General features: G+C 37.7%; 1 protein-coding gene across 1 annotated transcript; it reads left to right on the forward strand.

The window, feature by feature from the left end:
• Nucleotides 1-2,469: 2,469 nt before the first annotated feature.
• On the forward strand, nt 2,470-18,404 carry LOC148279221 (kallikrein-1). The gene is made up of 10 exons (XM_088230270.1): nt 2,470-2,570; nt 6,461-6,690; nt 9,838-10,051; nt 11,289-11,397; nt 11,759-11,906; nt 12,828-12,948; nt 14,166-14,319; nt 14,855-14,978; nt 15,172-15,279; nt 16,255-18,404. Exons 2-10 carry the CDS (start codon nt 6,588-6,590, stop codon nt 16,410-16,412), a joined length of 1,239 nt encoding a protein of 412 aa, XP_088086396.1. The 5' UTR covers nt 2,470-2,570; nt 6,461-6,587; the 3' UTR covers nt 16,413-18,404.
• Nucleotides 18,405-19,722: the final 1,318 nt, after the last annotated feature.

Raw genomic sequence — 19,722 nt, forward strand, 5'->3', positions numbered from 1 at the left:
TGTTTTCCGGGGAAGTATCCAAGGGTCCAAATTATCCGGGGTCCAAAATCCAATCCAAAGAGTATCCGAGTTCCAAGTCCAGGGGGGTAGCGGTGTTCGAATACAGGTGGCGATGAGGTCCGGTTTGAAGCGAGGTAGGGAGACGAAGTGGAGAGTAAAAAGCCTTAGTAGTGTGACGAGATGACTGACTTTATTTTTTCCCCGGCGGGGCTATATATACAACATTTTTTGCCGTGCGGCGGCGGGCTAGGCCAATAGCGGGCGGTCCTAGGTTGACCAATCACGCGGCGAGAGAGATAGCGAGCACATTTGCCGGCTCTATCGGTCTCTCTCGCGCCACGTATAAGGTCCCCACCCTCCCGCTACCCGGCCGCAGTTCCCCGCCGACCGCGCGGCGATCAACACTCATACAGAACAACATAAAAACACATTATGGGCATACAAATATTTTCATGAATTCTAATCTATATGTGGGCTTCAGTATGGCGATGACCACCCCCGAAAGTGACAAATACTAGTCTTTATTGAGGAGGTGGTACATCGCTTACACATACTGAAGCCCCCTATGCTACATTAAAGCCCCAGGAAGGGCCGCCAAGTTGGTGCATGTGCTTTTACGTCGGCAACAGTGTATATATAATATATACGCACGCACACATGTAAAAATATACAACAATGATATACAATAATGATATAGATTTTTTTGACAACAATTATCTAAATTTACAAAACTATAAAGCTTCATTGATTATCTCACAATACATACTTGTATGTCAATAAATACTTTGTTATATTTTCCCCGAAATTCAAATATAAATACCTAAATTCCCCATTACCTATTAAACACTTAGCCTCACCCTTAACCATTGGTTTTTCCCTCAATTATGATTAATGTACATGCTATAGTTCATAAGATTATTTTTATTTTCTACTTAAGTACCTTGAATTATATTAACTATATAAGGACATTCAATCCATCTAATCTTCACATTCGTTTAAAAATGCCCTAATAAGGCGAAACAATTGTCACGAAGTTTTTATTTTTATATGTTTATATTTGTAAAAATAAAATAAAGTGTTCAGTAGACTCAAATCAGTGTTTGATTTCTAATTATAAGTTTGTATACAATAATTTTAAATGTATGATTTTTATTTAGAAACGTTGCTGGTCTGTCTTTAAACCTTATCTTTATTGCGTAGTTTAATCATCGTTGACTGTTTGTTTCTGTAAAGTAAATCAATAAATAAATGTAATTTTAATTTTAAAGGTAATTTTACAGAAGATTTTTGATAAATAAAAGAACGGACCTAGCAAACTCCGGTGACAATCATCATAATCATCAAGGGGAGGCGATACGGTTGGCTAGCCTACATACTGTGGATGCCTCCTGAGAGCCTTTACTAAGCTTGCCTAATTTACAAGGCGTCAGATTTTCGACGTCCTGGACGTCTTCTGCTGACTGTTTGCCGGCAGTTCATATCAGGACTACGAGACACGAACCTGACTTGGAGAATGTGCAGAAGTTGATCGCTGACAGAGATCACCGGCGGCTTTTGTGGACACCGGATGCTCCAATTTATAAGCGGACATGAAATGATAATGATATTTCTGACATATAAAAAAAATTGTAATTTAAATATTAAAAATTAGGACAGCAAATATACAATAGTGATAAATAATGTTAGAATCAGTATAGATGTAAACATTGTTTTATAAATATCATATCGTCCTTGTGGTGTAATGGTCAGTGCATTTTCGTACCATGCTTTTGGTCCCGGGTTCGATTCCCGATATGGTTGATATGAAATACTAATTTTAAAGGGTGTTTTTACACTAGAATACTTCATAATCCCTGGATCGGAACCTGAAGCGTAGGACTGATCATCTTACAGTCATGTAACAAAAATGATCAAGTTACGCTGCAATTGGTGTACTAATGCAGTGCCCTATGCACCATTAGGTCCGGAAAGAGAATGATGTTGATCATTAAATATTATATAAGACTATGTTTTTCATATAACTAAATACAACCAGGACCAACCTGCCGATGGTTATGCCTCTTGGAAAGGCTACCGCTATGCTGAACAACATCGCTCTGGATGTTGGTCTGTTCCATGTATCCGAAGCGGTTTTCTGGAACAGGATTCTCTTACTATTTTGACAAGAGTCTATTTATAATATGTACGCCTTAAATTTTAGTTTTTAATGTATGTATTATTTCAAATAAATTAATTAAATTGAATTGAACAATAAATAACATTTTTTTTTTTTTAAACTTGCATATTGATGTTATAATGGAGTGCCCTATACACCAGAAGGTACAGATAGTAAAGCGATATAAACGATTAAATTTAATGTTTCTAATAAGCAATAGCAATCAACATGCTAATCAAATTAATTTCGCATGCTATCGAAATTGTACGATATAGCAATAATTGTCATCACTAGCCTTGGCATTGAGTTCAAGTAGTGATCGCTCGGCGATCGAGCCAACGGGTTTCGCGTCTAACTCCGCGCGCGTTGTTGTCTTCTCCATACAAATTCATTTCATAATACAATCGGGCTGAAAGTATGTAAATCTGTAAAAAAAATACGTTTTTAATACGAAACTTAATGCTTTTTATGAGTTCTGAGTGTTTTAAGTAAGGTTATAAAGTGAAAAATATGTTTTTTAATGATTTTTAGCAAAATCTACTATCGATCAACTTTCATTACTTGAGACCGATTCAATGTCAGGCGGACTAAATTCTGTGTTACATATAAAATTACTTGCAAATGATCATCATCAGTATTTTTTTTCCACATCCAGTGGTGCATAGGGCATTTGTAACATGTAGGTAAGGTGATAAGTCTTACGTTTCAAATGCAAGTACAAGAACAAAGAAAAAAAATTTTTTCATTTATTCAGATAACAATATTTAAATTTATTTCAACAGAGAGGGAAAACGCTTTTGAGAAGGGAATATGGAAGTCTAGGCATTTACAGGGCTTATGACCTGTCTTTGGCTGGTTTAAGTGGCCACTTTACACACTGTGTAACATTCACCATTCTGCCCATGTTTGAACATCCACATTTCCTCAACTCTTACATCTGTTGACTTTTGTGAAGTAAAGGAGCTGAAACCTTTATGATGTTGGTGAGATTCATCCGGCTGAACCAAATCACCTACTAGGAAATGTGGATGTTCAAACATGGGCAGAATGGTGAATGTTACACAGTGTGTAAAGTGGCCACTTAAACCAGCCAATGACAGGTCATAAGCCCTGTAAATGCCTAGACTTCCATAAGTGGCCACTTTACACACTGTTGTTGATAAATCCACCGGTCCACGAAGAAGTATAGAAATTGAAGAACATTTTCAGGCGTTGCCTAGTAAGTAGGTGAAATAATTCAATTAGATGAATCTCACCCGCATAAATAAAGGTTTCAGCTCTTTAACTTCACAAACATCTACAGATGAAAGAATGGAAGTAATATAGATGTTCAAATATAGGCAGAATGGTAAATGTTACGCAGAGTGTAAAGTGGCCACTTAAACCAGCCATTTACAGGTTATAAGCCCTGTAGATGTCTAGACTTCTATATTACCTTCTCTTAAATGTTCTTCATCGCTGTTGTAATATTTATTTATTTATTTATTTATTGACACTTTATATGCATATACAATAAATATACATATAAGGGCGGGCATATTGCCTTAAGGCAATTTCTTCCTACCTACCCAAACCGTTCAGTTTGAGAAAATTATAAATACATGAACATATTGAATCTTACAATTTTATACAAAAATTAAAAGCAAATATAAATATATGTATAAAAAAAAAATAACACTTTACTATGAAGAGAGGAGAGGGGATGGAAAAGAAAGAAGAAGGATAAAGGAACAATTTAAATATTTAGATAGTGACATTTCAATCTTGACTTAAATGTAAATAAAAAAAGGGGCGTCTCTAACATTAGTGGGTAGATTATTCCACAATCGAGCAATAATATGTTATTCAGATAAATATATATATACTACAAAAAAGAAAAAATACGTATCCCAAACTCTATGAGGCCAAGAGCTTTGTGTTGAGTTGGAATACAACATAATGGATAGTGGAAACATGTACATCATTAAAAAAGGCAAAAAAATAATTAAAATTATTACGTAAACATATATTTCAATGAACATCTGGACAACACGCCTTATAGTATATAAATCTACGCAATATCTCGCAGCAGTCTCCTGCAATGGTCTCTTCCCTTAGACAAAATCTAGACTTGTACACTCTTTCTGAAAATGGCTTTCGTTTTGGAGAAATTAATATTTTCATTCGGGACATTTAACACACATTAGAATCCAACCGGGCTGTGGTCCCGTGGCAAATGCCGTGGACTCACAAAACAGAGGTTAAAGGTTTGAATCCCATTCTGTCCTTGATTCCCATTTTCTTAAAGGGAATCAATCTTACAACTCGTAAAAAATGGCCCCAAAATTGAAACATTTGGGTTAATTATAACAATAGAAATATTTATGTTTTCGTTTTAATAAATTAAATAAAAATAATTTATTTTATTTATTTATTCATATTTTGCGCTTACAAACTATAATTAATAATAAAAATAATGTGACCTCACTGGGGTTTCCCGTGCCGAGGACACTTAACAATTTAGTTTTTTTTAATTACATTTGAGAATAAACAAAGAAGACTCACTTAAAAAACAAACGTAATCAACAAATATTCAGTTTTAAAAACAAGGTATTTATGTACATCTATATTATTTATATTACAAAACACACAATGAAAACAACAAAAACCTAACATAAGCCATACAGTTGTGGAGCAGTTGATTCAGCATTGGTATGGGCGAATATATTAATACAATATTTCGTGTCCACGCTGTCAGGAATCAAACGCGGGTATTCGAGAATGGTAGATGAACGCGTCTACAACTACTCGAGTAGACGGACTTATTTCCACTCGATTTTCTTATTCGGGAAATTTTTCTGAGAGCAGCCATAGAGTCAAAAACGCTCGTCCAGAGTTGATTCTTTTCCTCACTTAACTGTATTTTTAATCCAACTGGACACAGGGAAAGAAAGATATCTCAATCAAAACGTAGAAAAGAATATGAACGTCAGGGCGTTATCAAAACTAATTCATTTGAATAACTTAACATATTACAACAGTGATGAAGAACGTTTTACGGAAGGGAATATCAAAAAATATGTTAATCTGCGATTGGTGTACAAATTCATTGCCCTATGCACCACTGGATGCGAATTGTGAAATAATTAGGGTTTATTTACTGTTTACATTTAATTAATTTCTAGAACTCTTGTCTATACTCGGTTAAAACGAAATGTCGATAATCAAACTCTTGTATAATGCCCGTACTTTTATATAAGTGCGAATCCTGACTCCTTTTAAAAACTCAAAGCATCAAATTTTGAGTTTTGAGAGTAAGTGCTTACTGCTTAGGGATGCCTAAGGAGATCCTCGACCCAAGTTGCCTCTTCCCTACACTGGTTTAAAGCCCGTCGCGTCGGTGACGATCGGCTTGATTCGGCGGAACTCAAGGACGCGAGATTGACGGGTGATGAGGCGAGGGTGCTGGCTGGCGGTAGGGTCTCCCGAAGGCGTCTGATGATGTCCACATGCTCCAATTAGGAGCGGACGTGGAAAAAGAAGAGTTTATCAAATATTACATTTTATTTATTTTATTTGGGAAATCAACAGTTCTATATACATTTTTATAGTAAACAAACAGATATAGTGTATAAACTCTGAACTAATAATAGATTTCTACAATGTTTAAAAAGTTAGTAAAGAAAATATATAACATATTAAATAAATACATATAAGTTTATACACATAAAAATGTTATTTTCATGTACTCGTCAATATTTTTCAATAATCGAAGAGTTTCTTTTTTTTTTTAAGAACAGTAAGTTATTGTAATTTGGGCGGGATTAGGACAAGGATGCTTGAAGAGAGGATAAGGAGGGGAGGGGAGATGTACATATTTATTATTATAATGTCTACTAAGTTACATAATGCATTTTTAGTGTAAATTTTAAATCTGACAGAGTTATGCTTGTGTAATCTATATCTTTAAATTTTGTATTGTACACTGAAAAAGTCCTACAAAAAAAGCATTTTTAACATACGATGTGTTACTTATTGGTTCATGAAACAGGTGGTACCGTCTACAAATCCTGGCTGGCACATGTATTGTTATTAAACTAAGTAGTTCTGTACAGTCAACTATTCCTGTCATAATTTTGTGAAGCAGTAGTTGGTCCGCACACACTCTGCGGTATTGTAGAAAAGTGATTCCATGGTAGGTGGAGGCAGCGAGAGTTGATACATAAGAAATACCGGTTTTGTATTTTAGATACTTTATAAATTTGTTTTGAATATTTTCTATTCTTGTTATATATACGGTAATCATTGTTATTCTTACTCTGATAGAATGTGAAGTGAGTTAATATGGTGGAACTTTGCTAATGAAATTTTATTTTTGTGATAAAAACTGATTAAAAAAACAATGGATGTGTCCTCGTAAGCAAGAACCATGGACTGCTGAGGAGGGGTCAAGATGGGCACAAGAGCGGTGCCAAGCAGACGATCTGGAAACAAGCGCACCAACTTCTTGGTGGTGTTGGCGCTGTTCGTCTTAGTCCGCCAGTCCAATGCTGATGGTAAGGCTAATTCTTTATCCAAGTTTTTTGTGAAAATTGTTTGTGGAAGTTCGTTATATTTTTTTACAGAAATAAAAGTCCAAGGTCCCGATTATAAAGGCTATCTTCATCTGTACATACCGAAACGGTGAAATTAACTTCTGTACCATCTTTATCTACCTAGGTATGTCCTATCGACTTGTCCTCTCGACGTCATATGATCGAATCCAACCAATGAATGGCGCCGAAAATTTGATCTGCGTTCCGCACTTAATAAAACATTAAAATAGTCAAAAAATGTTTGAGTATGTCCAAATGCTTGCAGACTGGCTGGATTTCCTCCCCAGGGAGTAATTCATTTTTAAATTTATTGCAACAGAGAGGGAAAACATTTATGAGAAGGAAATATGGAAGTCTAGGCATTTACAGGGTTTATTTATTTATTTATTTATACGTTTACATAGCTATTTAACAAAGTTAACATAATAATAACAATAAATAAAAAACGTAACTAATCCAATTAATCCACCTAATCATAATTAACATAATAAACAATAAAAAACTAAAATATTCATAAAAAACAACCAATTTATACAGACCAATTTAAAAAAAATCATAAACAGTGCATACATTTTACCTATTTGGCTTGATCCACTCATCGATCCGTGCGCAACCCACCTCCACTATCCATTTCTAAATAGCAATTTTGTATTGTGAGAACTTACTAATTGTCCTTATGGATAATGAAAGTAGATTGTACACTTTAGCCGAGTAGTAGGTCAATCCTCTTTGACCGAAGGTTGTATTTATTTTGTTATATTTTTGCAGCATCAGGGTGGAGTATCTAGTAACTCCTGTATTTGTAACGGAAGGTAGATAATAATGTTAACGTGTGTATAGTATACATAAAGTTGTTTTATAGATTTGACATTAAAATTTCCAAATATACCGAGGTAGCTAGTTCTGATTGGGACTCTTAAGATAATTTTTATTAAAGCTTTTTGTGCAATTATTATTTGTTTATGACCTATCATTGGCTGGTTTCAGTGACCAAAACTCCCTGGAAAGGAAATCCAGCCAGTCTGCAAGCATTTGGACATACTCAAACATTGTTGAATTAATTAACTGTTAAAAAAAGAAGTATAAAAATTGGAAAATTGTTTTCAGGCGTTGCCTAGTAGGTGATTTGGTTCAGCCGGATGAATCTCACCAGCATAATAACATGGGCATAATAGTGAATGTTACACAGTGTGTAAAGTGGCCACTTAAACCAACCAATGACAGGTCATAAGCCCTGTAAATGCCTAGACTTCCATAATCCCTTCTCAAGAATGTTTAAATAAATAATAATAAATTTGAAGATTAAAATAGTTATCATTCATGAACGGCGCACTAAACACAGTAATTGCTAATAAAAACATGTCAATCGAAGCTTAACTGGCAGTGCTCAACGGAGTTTCAGTCCCGACACTTATGTATGGAAGTAAAACATGGAACTGGCAGAGGAAGGACGACAGCCGAGTGAGCGCGGTCGAAATACGATCTCTCACGAATGTGTGGGAAATCAATGTATGACAGGGTTACGAATGATGAAATCAGGCGAGAGTGTAAATCTGAGTCAGGTATAATTGATGAGATTTGAGAAGGGTCTATGAGATGGTTTGGTCATGTAGAACGAACGGATGACAGAAGAATGGTAAAACAAGTATATATGGTGAAAATGAATGGTAACGTGAGACGAAGACGACCGAGAAAGACGTGGCATGATCAGATAAATCAAAATCTTGAGTCTGGTCATGTCAAAAGCAGGCAGAACCGAAGGGCATGTATGACAAGATGTATGAATGTGGAAGAAGCTATGAATGTATGCCGGGAGAGACGTGTGTGGCGGTCCATTCTCTCTGCCTACCCCTACGGGGAAGCGGCGTGATGGTAGTAGTAGTAGTAGTGGTAGTGGCAGCCTAAGCCTCGAGTCTAGATGGTGTCGCTCCCTACCGCACAATGATCACTCGGTAAAAGCAGAAATTAGGTACCCGCTAATTCCGTAGGAAAATGTACCGTGGGAGAGTCTCACCAATAATGGCGGTCTGAAGACTTATATTGTTGCAAACAATGGCGAACATTTCCCGCTTCATTTCCTTACAGTACAGTATGGCTAATAAGCGTGACAGCTTTCTGATCAAGTTCGAACTGTACTCGAAACAACGCATCATTAAAGTGAAAACTTCTTCAAAATCTTCTGTTTCAAAATGTCCATGTTTCTAAATGATTGTCTGCAATGCTTCTGCTCTGTCTCCCTCTTGTTGGATTGGTTTACAGCGAAGCTCCGCGTCTTCTCTGCCACTTAACTCACACCTCGAGGTATTCTCGGCAAGGGTGCCCCCTGTAGCGCGTCTCCTCAGACATTCCCCCTGTTACTTCATGCGGGAGACCCTCGTAATGCACTGGAATGGAAGTCTAGGCATTTACAGGGCTTATGACCTATCATTGGCTGGTAAGTGGCTGCAATATTTTGTAGTAAAAACAGCTGGTCCAAGAAGTTTAAAAATTGGAAAATTGTTTTCAGGTATTGCCTAGTACGTGAAATAATTCGATCAGATAAATCTCTTCGCAACAATAAAGGTTTCAGCTAAATAGGTGCTAAGTTTTTCACGGTCACTGTAATCAAAATGGATTTGTTCCGACATTTCGGCTACCATTGCAGGAGTCGTCTTCACAGTTTACCCAGAAGATCCTGCAATGGTAGCCGAAACTTCGGAACCAATCCAACACACGGTCTTCCCAAAAAAGATATATCTTGAAGGTTTCAGCCCTTTGACTTCACTAAAATCAACATATGAAAGAATTGAAGAAATATGGATGAACAAACTTTGGCAAAATGTTGAATGTTACACAGTGTGTAAAGTGTCCACCTAAACCAGTCATTGACAGTTCGTAAGCCCTGTAAATGCCTAGACTTACTTTTTCGAAAATAAGGTAATTGTTTTACCTTCCATGTACCAATCTAAAATGATCTAGATATCCTGCAATCGGAGTTCCAATACAGTATCCTTTGCACGATAATGGCGATGCTATTGATATTTTGTTATTTCCTTTATACTATCTTAAATGATCTGTATTACTGTTGATATCCTTAATAAATAAAATAAATGGTATCTTCCCCCCCAGGCATATTATCCCGCCTGGTGCGGTCGGCGCTGGGCGCGGGCTGGTGGGCGCGCGCGGTGTGCGACGGCGGCGCGGGCGACGCGGGCGCGTGCTCCGTGTCGCTGGCGTGCTGGGCGCGCGGGGGCGCGCCGCGTGCCACCGCCGCCTGCGGCCCCCCGTGGCTACTCAGCTGCTGCGATCCCGCTGAAGACGAGGAAGACAACTTCATCCACAAGTAAATCTGTTAATGTTTGTTCCAAGTATGGTGTTCCTCAGGGTCCACACTTTGTACCTTTCTTAAATACATTTATATTCATAAATATCATTCCTTTAGGCAAACCAAATGTAAATTTATGTCTTATGCTTCCGTGGCTAGTGTTACGGACTGATGGATCAGATGTCCAAGGTTCGAATTCTGCTTTATCACAACCTGAATTCCTTTTTCTGATAAGTTATTTACAACTCGTTTCAGTTTCAGTGCTGCAGAGCAGCGTTTATTTTATAATTAAAAAATACATACAAGAATTTGTTACCCACTAAGTCTAAAGACTTTTCGGTGGGACACATTTTTTTTTATGACAGGTTTATATTACATTTATTTTATTTATATTTTACAAATTTATTTATAAACAGGCACTATAAAGTATATAGAAGATATTTCTTCAGATCTTTTTTTTCATTTGAAGATCTTCCGTGTTAATGATGGTTTGTGGGAGATCATTGAACAATCTTGGAACAACGCAATTTAATGTTCGCTCTCCGAAGTAATCTGTAATTCGGGGAACAAACAGGGAGCCCCTAGTTTTTAATCTAGTGTTGTGAGTGTGGGAAACTCATTTTTTATATTCCGGATCAACAAAGTGATCTACAATCAATTTGTAGTCACAAACTTGTTTTACCGGCCGGTTTAAAATGACCATTCAAATAAAATTATTTTGTTAAATCGTAAGAACGCAAATATTTCTTAAAAAACATATGAAAAAATATATATATTTAAATATAAATCAATACCATGCTGAGATTTGAACAAGAGACCTCAGGCATAGTAAGCAAAAGCGCAAACCAGTGAACAACAAGCGGGCTAATTTCCACTTATTTGTGCGTTCTCATTAAGAATCGAACCCGGAACCTTCCGTGCATGAGTCAAATGTCTTAGCCATTACACTACAGAGGTCACCAACTTGATTTCCGTGTTCTGTTTCTCAAAAATAACTGTATTCATTATTCCACCCGAATACGGGAAAGGCTTAGTACCTACACCGAAAAACCCCAGATGCTGTTTTGAGTTAACTATAAGACACATTTTGATTTTCACCATAGATAACTTCGTTAACAAGTAGAGCTTCTCATATATTTATTATTCCAACTGTGGTGTTCTACGGGGTTTGTACTTTGAGCCTCTGCTAATCACTTTATTCAAATTTCCCATGGTTAACTCCAAACCGATAAATGATAAAGTATTTTTGTTTCAGTCCCCCACAAGTGGCCCTGTTCAAGGAAGATCCTCCCGAGGGGGCCCCGTGGAGAAAAATTCCGTCAAGTGCCGTCTTCAGAAGAAGAATTGATGATGACTTTGATGAGGTACTATCAATTTTTCAGATTTTCGACGTTTAGCGTGTTTTGACGCTGAGCTAGTACAAATTATAAATTGTAAAGGGCTCAACTTTTAAATATCAGAAATAAAAACAAACTGTTTGTCGTTCCGATTAACTAATCATGACGAACGATGCCTGCAAGTCGGCGGTTCGTACAATGAATTTCAGTCAAATCCATATTTTCTTTCCTTCTTGTCAGTTATGTTTCGTTGTTCAGACGTGTCTAATATCGAGTCGAGATAATCTTCCAATAGATCTTATCCCAAAAAATTCCTCTCTTTTCTAATTCAGAAGTTTTATAATTCATAATATTTTTAAAAATTAATATTGTTCTCTGGTGGTTTCAGGATTCTGACTGTGGAGTAGCTGGTGCAGCATCAGGGAGCTCCAACAGACTCCAAAAAAGGATAATTGGAGGAAGGGCAGCCCAAGTGGCGGAGTTACCCTGGCAGGCCCATATCAGGATCGGAGACTATCAGTGTGGAGGAGTTCTTGGTAGGAATAATTTAAATTTTAAAGGTGCGGTACAATAAATTTTCCAACACGTCTTGCAGCTACAAATTGCATGGATGAATGGAATAGCCCTCCATCTGCACTGGGCACTAAAGATTTATCTCCACACGATTTCCCTTATATCAGGCCAGGAGGTCCTATTACAGTGATAAATTACATCACAGAACACCTAAGCTCGAGGAAAATCATCTCATTGGGAATCGAACCCAGAACCTTCCATGCGTGAGTCAAGTGTCTTGGCCATTACACCACGGAGGCCGATTATTTATTTGATTAAATCTTCAAGTACAAATAATAAATACTTTGGGGGACTTGCTTTTAGCAATATCTTCAACCCAACCAAAAAACGGACTGTTCAAAAGAAGAGTTGGTCGAAAATGTGTACTAAAAAAACAAGATATGTAGGTACATCAAAAATACATACATGAAGAAAAACTAACTAATTAAAAATAACAACTGCTTTTTGGTAAGGAGATAAGACTTGCAAATATGACCATAAAATAATGAAATAATAAATTATTGTTCTAAGGGTTTTTCGGGCGTTTCTTGAAGGTGGCCAGAGAATGCGCATTCGAAGAGGTAGCTCATTTCAATTAGCACCTAATATAGAAAAGGAATTGCTGAAAAATACTAGGCTATGTCGAGGAATGGAAAGCGTTCTCTCCTGAGAAAAGCGAAGCGAAAGACCAAGATCCAAAAGATAAATGAAATTCTGAGTATGACATTTTGGAGCGCAAGAGTTGTGAATAAAATAATAAAAAAGTGAGAGAGATTAAGTTCTATTTCATGTACAGAGATGTATTCTCATCCACTTGAACACAAACAAAAATCTTTTGGTATACTTGCATTAATCTGTCAACTGATTCAATAAGTAATGTGAAATTTGTGTTCTTTATATTACAGTATCTCGGTGGTTCGTGGCTACGGCGGCTCACTGCGTCCAGAGGGCCCGAACCAGAGACATAGCCGTGTGGCTCGGGGCTCTGGACACGAGGGCTAAAGCGCCCCCGGCTGACCGGCACAGGTAAAGGACTCGACGTTGTATTACAGTCTCTCGATGGATCAGTGGTAGGTGGAGCTGCTCTCTATTCTCTGCAACCCTCTTCAGCTCGAGCCTTTGCTCTATGTTTCCTGGGTCGATCTTCTTCACAATCTCAATCCTGGGGATTGGTTTGCAGCAAAGTCCTGCATCTCGTCCTCTTCAGCCCCTGCAGCCCTCTTCAGCTCGACATACGAGGCGCAGTTCAAATCCTCGCAAAACGCCTGCTCTCGGGATATAATTAATGCTATCCACCTCCAAACTACTAAAGACACTGGATTTTTATTAAGTAATCTCGAAAAAAACATCTCATTCTTGCACAAATCCGGTCCCCGTACTGGAACATGTATGCCAATCTGAAGCACCTACATGCTCTCATTGCGCTTTAACGGGCCACAATCGCGATAATTGCGATAAAATAAATATGGACCCAATTTGCGAAACATGCACATATTTCCATAAGCCTGCCTCTCACCTTACTGGCTCCTTAGATTGCCCAGCCCACCTAGCTGCCGAGAGAAGAGAATTGTCCGAAATCGATTTTTTAGGCTAAATAAAAAAAAGAAAGAGGTTTTCAAAAGAGATATGTGAATTTACATAAATTAACGTATATTATCAAAATGTTCGCGGTTTGAACACCAAACTTCAAAAACTAATCTTAAACGTATCCACTCAAGATGCTGACTTTATTATACTAACCGAAACATGGCTTAAAGATGAAGTGTGTTCTTCTGAACTAGGTTTGATAAATTACAATTTATTCCGATGCAACCGTGCCAATAATGCTAAAGGAGGAGTAGTCATAATTTGTGTAAAAAAAAGTTCAACTGCTTTATTCTGAAAACATTCAACATTTCATCCGAACAACTATATTTATGCGTGCGGATGTGTACAAAAAAAATAATTTTTTTTGGAGTTGTATACTTTCCACCATCGTCTTCCATTGAAACATTTAAACCCCATAGAGCGCTGCTCGAAGATATTTTGACTGAAAATTTTGACACCGTAATTATTTGTGGAGACAAAAGTCCTCAAGTGCGGTGTGCGGTGTGCCGTATGCGGTGGGCCGGTGGGCAAGCTGTCTCTGGCTGACTGACTGGGGTAAATGTACTTCGAATTCCGTCTACATTCGGGAAAGTTTATAATAATACTTTGTATGTACCGCCATTGGCACACCTTGTAACGGGCGAGTCTATTTCCAGAGTATCCCAGAAGCTCGTACACCCCCTGTTCCGGTACCGGGTGACGCAGCCCGACCGCTTCGACCTCGCCCTGCTCCGGCTGTCTCGGCCCGCGGAGCTGACTCCGCAGGTCCTGCCCGTCTGCCTGCCGCCCGCGGAGGGCCTTTTAGGGAAGGTAACGCGACTTGCGATCTTTACACTTCCGTACCGGTCTGTCAACGTACCGGGAATTTGTCATATGAGAAATTGAAGAAAAATTGTGCGTGGCCTAATTTATGAAGACAAAAAAATCAAAGACAGCCTCAGCCTCCTTCTATGCGAGAGGTCTCGGGTTCGATTCCCGACATGGTTGATATGAAATATTCTTTTAAAAGAGTGTTTTCACACCGGAATATTTCATAGTCCCTGGACTGGTACCTGAAGAGTAAGACTGATCATCTTACCTTCTTGTAACAAAAAAAATCAATATTCGAACCATTACGATCTCAAGTCAACTCGCTTACGAAACTTTTTGCTTTGGCAGTACATATAGAAAAAAAATAATTTCACCAGCGGGCAAAATAAGCCCACACAGGACAGACGCAATCAATCATTTCTAGAGTAATAATATATGGAAGATGGGTACCCCCCTACTTCAAGATACAAAATAAATCAATAATAAATATACCGGGCACAATGGTCCAGTAAAAGATTAAATATTGTGTTTGTAGGAATGGAGAGAGGATCTAGCGGGCCAGACGGCCCTGGTGGCGGGGTGGGGAAGCACCGGCAGGGGGAGGGGAGGAGCCCCGAGGGGAACGCACCACCTCCGCTCTGCCCTTGTTCCGATACTAAGTAAGTTTTACTACCTATTTGTATTTCTTACTATAAGTAAGAATAATGTTATAAACAATGTTATAAACATAGGTACGCCCAGTGGACATTTACAAGGACGATAAACCTCGAAATTATACAGCGGAGAGACTATCACTCCCTTTCACGTCGGTTCACTATACTTCACAGTCCTGAATGATGATTTTATTTCTAGGTACAGAAGAATGTATCCGTTGGCACCGCAGTAAGCACATTTCAGTGGAGATACATTCTGAAATGATTTGTGCCGGACATTCCGATGGTCATCAGGACGCCTGCTTGGGTACGTTATTATTTTTTAATTAATATATAATAGAGTATGGGCATGCACTCACGCTGCCATCATTTTAACCGCTAGCAACACCGCGCAAGGCACACCGGAACTGCTTGACATCGGCACATTCGAGACACGGTAGAATCTCCGTGTCCCTCGTTGACTTCAGTTCGTTATCGTTTTGTTCTCTCTGAGACTTTCAAATTACCCACTTAATATGAATTCGTGTCACGGTTAATTTATTCAGCGTTGTACTTAATCTAATCGCGTTTTGTATAATCTTGTATGTAAATTAATCTTTCATTTAATTTCACGCAACCTTACAACGAAACTGCGGTGAGACAAACCAACCATTTCATTCCAACAAAATGGTTCACTACAAGAGGAATTAGTGGTTGCTCTGTATAAATGGGAGATTGTACAAAGTAACCACTTTGCCATTTTAAAGACACTCTGATTCAGGCGTGTCTAAAAACATAAAACCTATCAATTCTAAGATCATGTAAAATAATAAAAGAGCGGCACCAACACTAGAACAGGCCCTCGATCTCGAGCTAAACACTGATGGTTGGTGGAAACAAAGTCTATGATGCGGCACACGTTCAACAAAATAAACGCGTGATTCACGACACGAGGTCTTATTGTGGCGGATGATCAAAGGATACTAAGGTGGGAAGTGAACAGTGGTTGAGGTAAAAGTAAAAAGGATGTTGAAGTTATGATAATGAACATGGTTAACAACACATACCCACATAATTCGCAACCATATATATTATGAATTGTTAGATTCACGGTGGATTTTTTTTGGCTTTTAATTGGCTTTAATATTGTTAAAATATTTCTACTTATTTTTTATGCAATAGCTGTGGTAATAAATAAAACCTATCAGTCTTCAAAAATATGAAAACCCTTTCCTATATCGTTTAATAGTTTTAATTTTCTTTTGGTAAAGATTATAAAAAAAAAAATGATTTTGTATTTCAGGTGACTCGGGGGGGCCGTTGGTCGTGGCTCAGGAAGGCCGCTACTACTTGGTGGGGATCACCAGCGCGGGGTTCGGCTGCGGCGAAGACCACCAGCCGGGCATCTACCACAACGTGCTTGTCACCTCGCCCTGGATTCGGCGCCTCATATGGCGATAACACCCGCAACTCGACACCCCAATCAAAACCTCTGACGTACAATAAATATACATGTTATTCCCTTACGAGCGGCATAAGCCAGACAAACAAACAAAATTATATTAAAGTGTGCAGTTTTGTGTCAATTTTTCCTCTGTATCTCAAGCATGCTCGAATGCTCGAGGTACCGGGTTCGATTCCTGGGAATGTCGACGGAAACTTCAATTAAACTTCGATTTAAGGCGGCCTCCGTGGTGTAGTGATCAAGACGCTTGACTCACACACGAATGGTTCTGGGTTTGATTCCCGGTGAGAACACAAAAAATAAAAATGTGATTTTTCTCAAGCCTGGGTGTTCTGTGATGTAATTCTCCACTGTAATTGGGCCTCCTGGCCTGTTGTGGTGAAAAAATAAAATAAATAAATAAAACCCTGAGAATTGCACCATCCTACACATTGGCCCCAGAAATCCGAAAATAATATATACCGTTGATGGAAATCAAGTGCAAACTGTAACCTCATAAAAAGATCTCAGAACTGTAATTACTTGCAATTTTAAATGGGAATCACATATTATCAAAATTTTCAAACGCACTAATTTCCTCTTTTACATAAGGATAACATTCGCTCACATCACCCAAGATTCGCATCACATCACCACTCCTGGAGTATGCCTACCAAATCTGGAGTTCCTAGTTTTAAAAAGACATAGTTGTTGGAGAAAGCCCAGAGAAGAGCAACTAAAATGGTAGTTTCTCTAAGAAATAAATCATACGAGGACAGCTTGAGGGAGTTCGGGTTAAGTTTACTGGAAGAGCGGAGGCAGCGTGAGTGAGCTCAACAGTGACCATGAAAACCTTTGCACCTATTCAACTGATTACAGTTCCTCGAATCAGTTGTCGAATCCCCTAGACCACGATAAAGACAAATATTTTCATCTTAAAACGACAGACTATGCTCCATTTGTTTAAAGCGTGTCATCCAGTTTTTCGGACCTTGCCAGAACAATAATGAGCCACCGAGAGAAGTCTCGAAAAATGAATGGTCGCGGGAGGGGTTGAAGGAAGTAGAGGAAGATCGCCCACTAGATAGACAGACCAGTTCAGGGCTGCCACGGGAACATCGGCGTTGAAGCAATGCATAGAGGTGAAAAACAACAATCCATAACGTAGGATAGTCATGACCCTCGGCAGTAAGGAGAACGACGCAAAAGATGAGATGATTTCATTTTACAATATTCTGGGTATGTCCAAATCTTCCCCGAAAGGCAGTGTGGGTTGCCTAAGCGTGCTCTTTGCAATGGACTTAGGCGGAACATAACGCTCTGGCAAAAAGCACCCCGTCAGAACCATGCCACGGGTAAAAAGGTGTGCATTTGATCTAATGAAACTCGGCTAAAACCAAGTGAGGGTTATCACTAGAGCCCGCCCAGGGCACTGCAGATTGAACGAACACCGCGCTAGAATGCAGCTTTCTGAAACTTGTAGATGTAGGTTCTGCAGTGCAGATGATGAAACACCTATATACATTCTATGTTTATGTGATGCTTTTTATCTCGAATGCGACTGCATACTCGGGGGACCACTGGTTAAACCTGAGGATGTTAGAGCGCTCGCCCCCTAAATAGCCCGATACTTTAAGATTGTAGTCTGGTAAAACGCTCGCCAAATTAGGAAATTATACGATTTTGCCATTTCAAAACGAATGGTTTTCATTAATCGCGCAATAATAAAAAAACATAAATTAGATAAAAATATTTTTTTATAGTTATTTCTGTTAAAAAATATACTTAAAGGTTTTATGTAACTAAAATATAATTACTTTTAGACCGGCAGATTACGCCATTTCAAATTTAGACTAAACTTAGGTATCTGGGATCTCAATAAAGACTAATAAATATTGAACTAAAATTTGTTATAATAATTTGAAGATAATAAATTGACAATGAATGTGGCTGAAGCAAAATTTTAACGATAAGGGCAGGTATGAAGGTCAAACGGAACAAAGGAAAAACGTAAATAAGATGTTGTTTAAATTAAATTTTACAACCAAAATTATCTTTAAAAAAAAAAAGGAATACAATTCTATGAAAAAGGTTTCAACTAAAATATTTCAATTTTTTTTTTTTAAAGTTTATACTTTTCGGTAATCCGAAGGCATAATTTTACGTAGAAATAAAGGAAAATATCACAAAAATGTATGTGATTTAAAATGCTTGTATTTATTTTCAAAAACAAAAAATTACAATTTTTCTTCGGCCACTTTCATATTCAATTTATTATCTTCAAATGATTACAAAAAAAATTATTTCAATACTTAGTCTTTATTGAGATCCCAGATACCCAGTTTAGTCTAAATTTGAAATGACGTAATCTGCCGGTCTAAAAGTAATTATATTTTAGTTACATAAAACTTTTAAGTATATTTTTTAACAGAAATACCTTTAAAAAATATTGTTTTTATCTCCTTTATGTTTTTTTGTTTTTTTATTAATGCGTGAATATAAAAAAAACATTCGCTTTTAAATGGCATTATCGTATGATTTCCTAATTTTGCGAGCGTTTTACCAAACTACAGCCTTAAGGATCTGGGCTTGGAGGTAAAGAATTAACAATATGATAACAGTAGCCTGGCTCTTTAAAGACCTGGGCTTGGAAGGCGAGAACTTATTTACGGGACCTGTCAGAAAAGATCTACACAGGTCGCAGTGACGTCGGGAGCTTGTATAGCGCCGACCCCGGTCTTCGAAAAAAAAATAAGAATATCCAAATCTTTTCAGACAAATTCTGTATTTTCTGTGAGATGAAGCTGTTGAGAGAAAGGAAGAGACGTCGATCTCTTCGATCCTTTGTGAAAAATAAAGAAAATGATCTCGTGTGGACGTTGCGTAACTCAAAATGTAAAAAACTAGTGATTTTAAGTACTATTCAATATTATAACCATTATTTATTTATTACAAATTATTTGTTGATTAAATGTTATTTGTAATTATATTCTAATTAGAGATTTACACTACTTTAGTTAAGGGAGAGTATTCCCCCAATGTCAGTGTTACTAGATTGTTTTGCCTCTTACCTTAACTAATAGACCATAACATCGCAGCGTAATTACTACGACTAGGTAACTTCAAAATCAATATTTGTAAGTAACCATTAAAAACACATTTTCAAACCTACTCCATGAACGCTACAAATAGACGAGTCACGCATTTAAATCATCATTTATTTATTTTATTGGGTAAACAAACAGTATGTACACATATATTGCCAATTTCTTTGTATATTAGTGTAAGAAACTCATGCACACACCAAAAATATTGTTTACACTTAAT

This window comes from Micrasema longulum, unplaced genomic scaffold (genome assembly GCF_059751315.1).
Source record: "Micrasema longulum isolate JH-2025_06_02 unplaced genomic scaffold, ASM5975131v1 h1tg000745l, whole genome shotgun sequence".
Lineage (NCBI taxonomy): Eukaryota > Metazoa > Arthropoda > Insecta > Trichoptera > Brachycentridae > Micrasema > Micrasema longulum.

Bases quoted from the DNA above. Each gene is read 5' to 3' on its own strand.
- LOC148279221 (XM_088230270.1), top strand. From the start codon at position 6,588: ATGGGCACAAGAGCGGTGCCAAGCAGACGATCTGGAAACAAGCGCACC. The intron at 6,691-9,837 runs GTAAGGCTAATT...CTTCCCCCCCAG, and splicing joins CCGCCAGTCCAATGCTGATG to GCATATTATCCCGCCTGGTG. The intron at 10,052-11,288 runs GTAAATCTGTTA...TTTTTGTTTCAG, and splicing joins GAAGACAACTTCATCCACAA to TCCCCCACAAGTGGCCCTGT.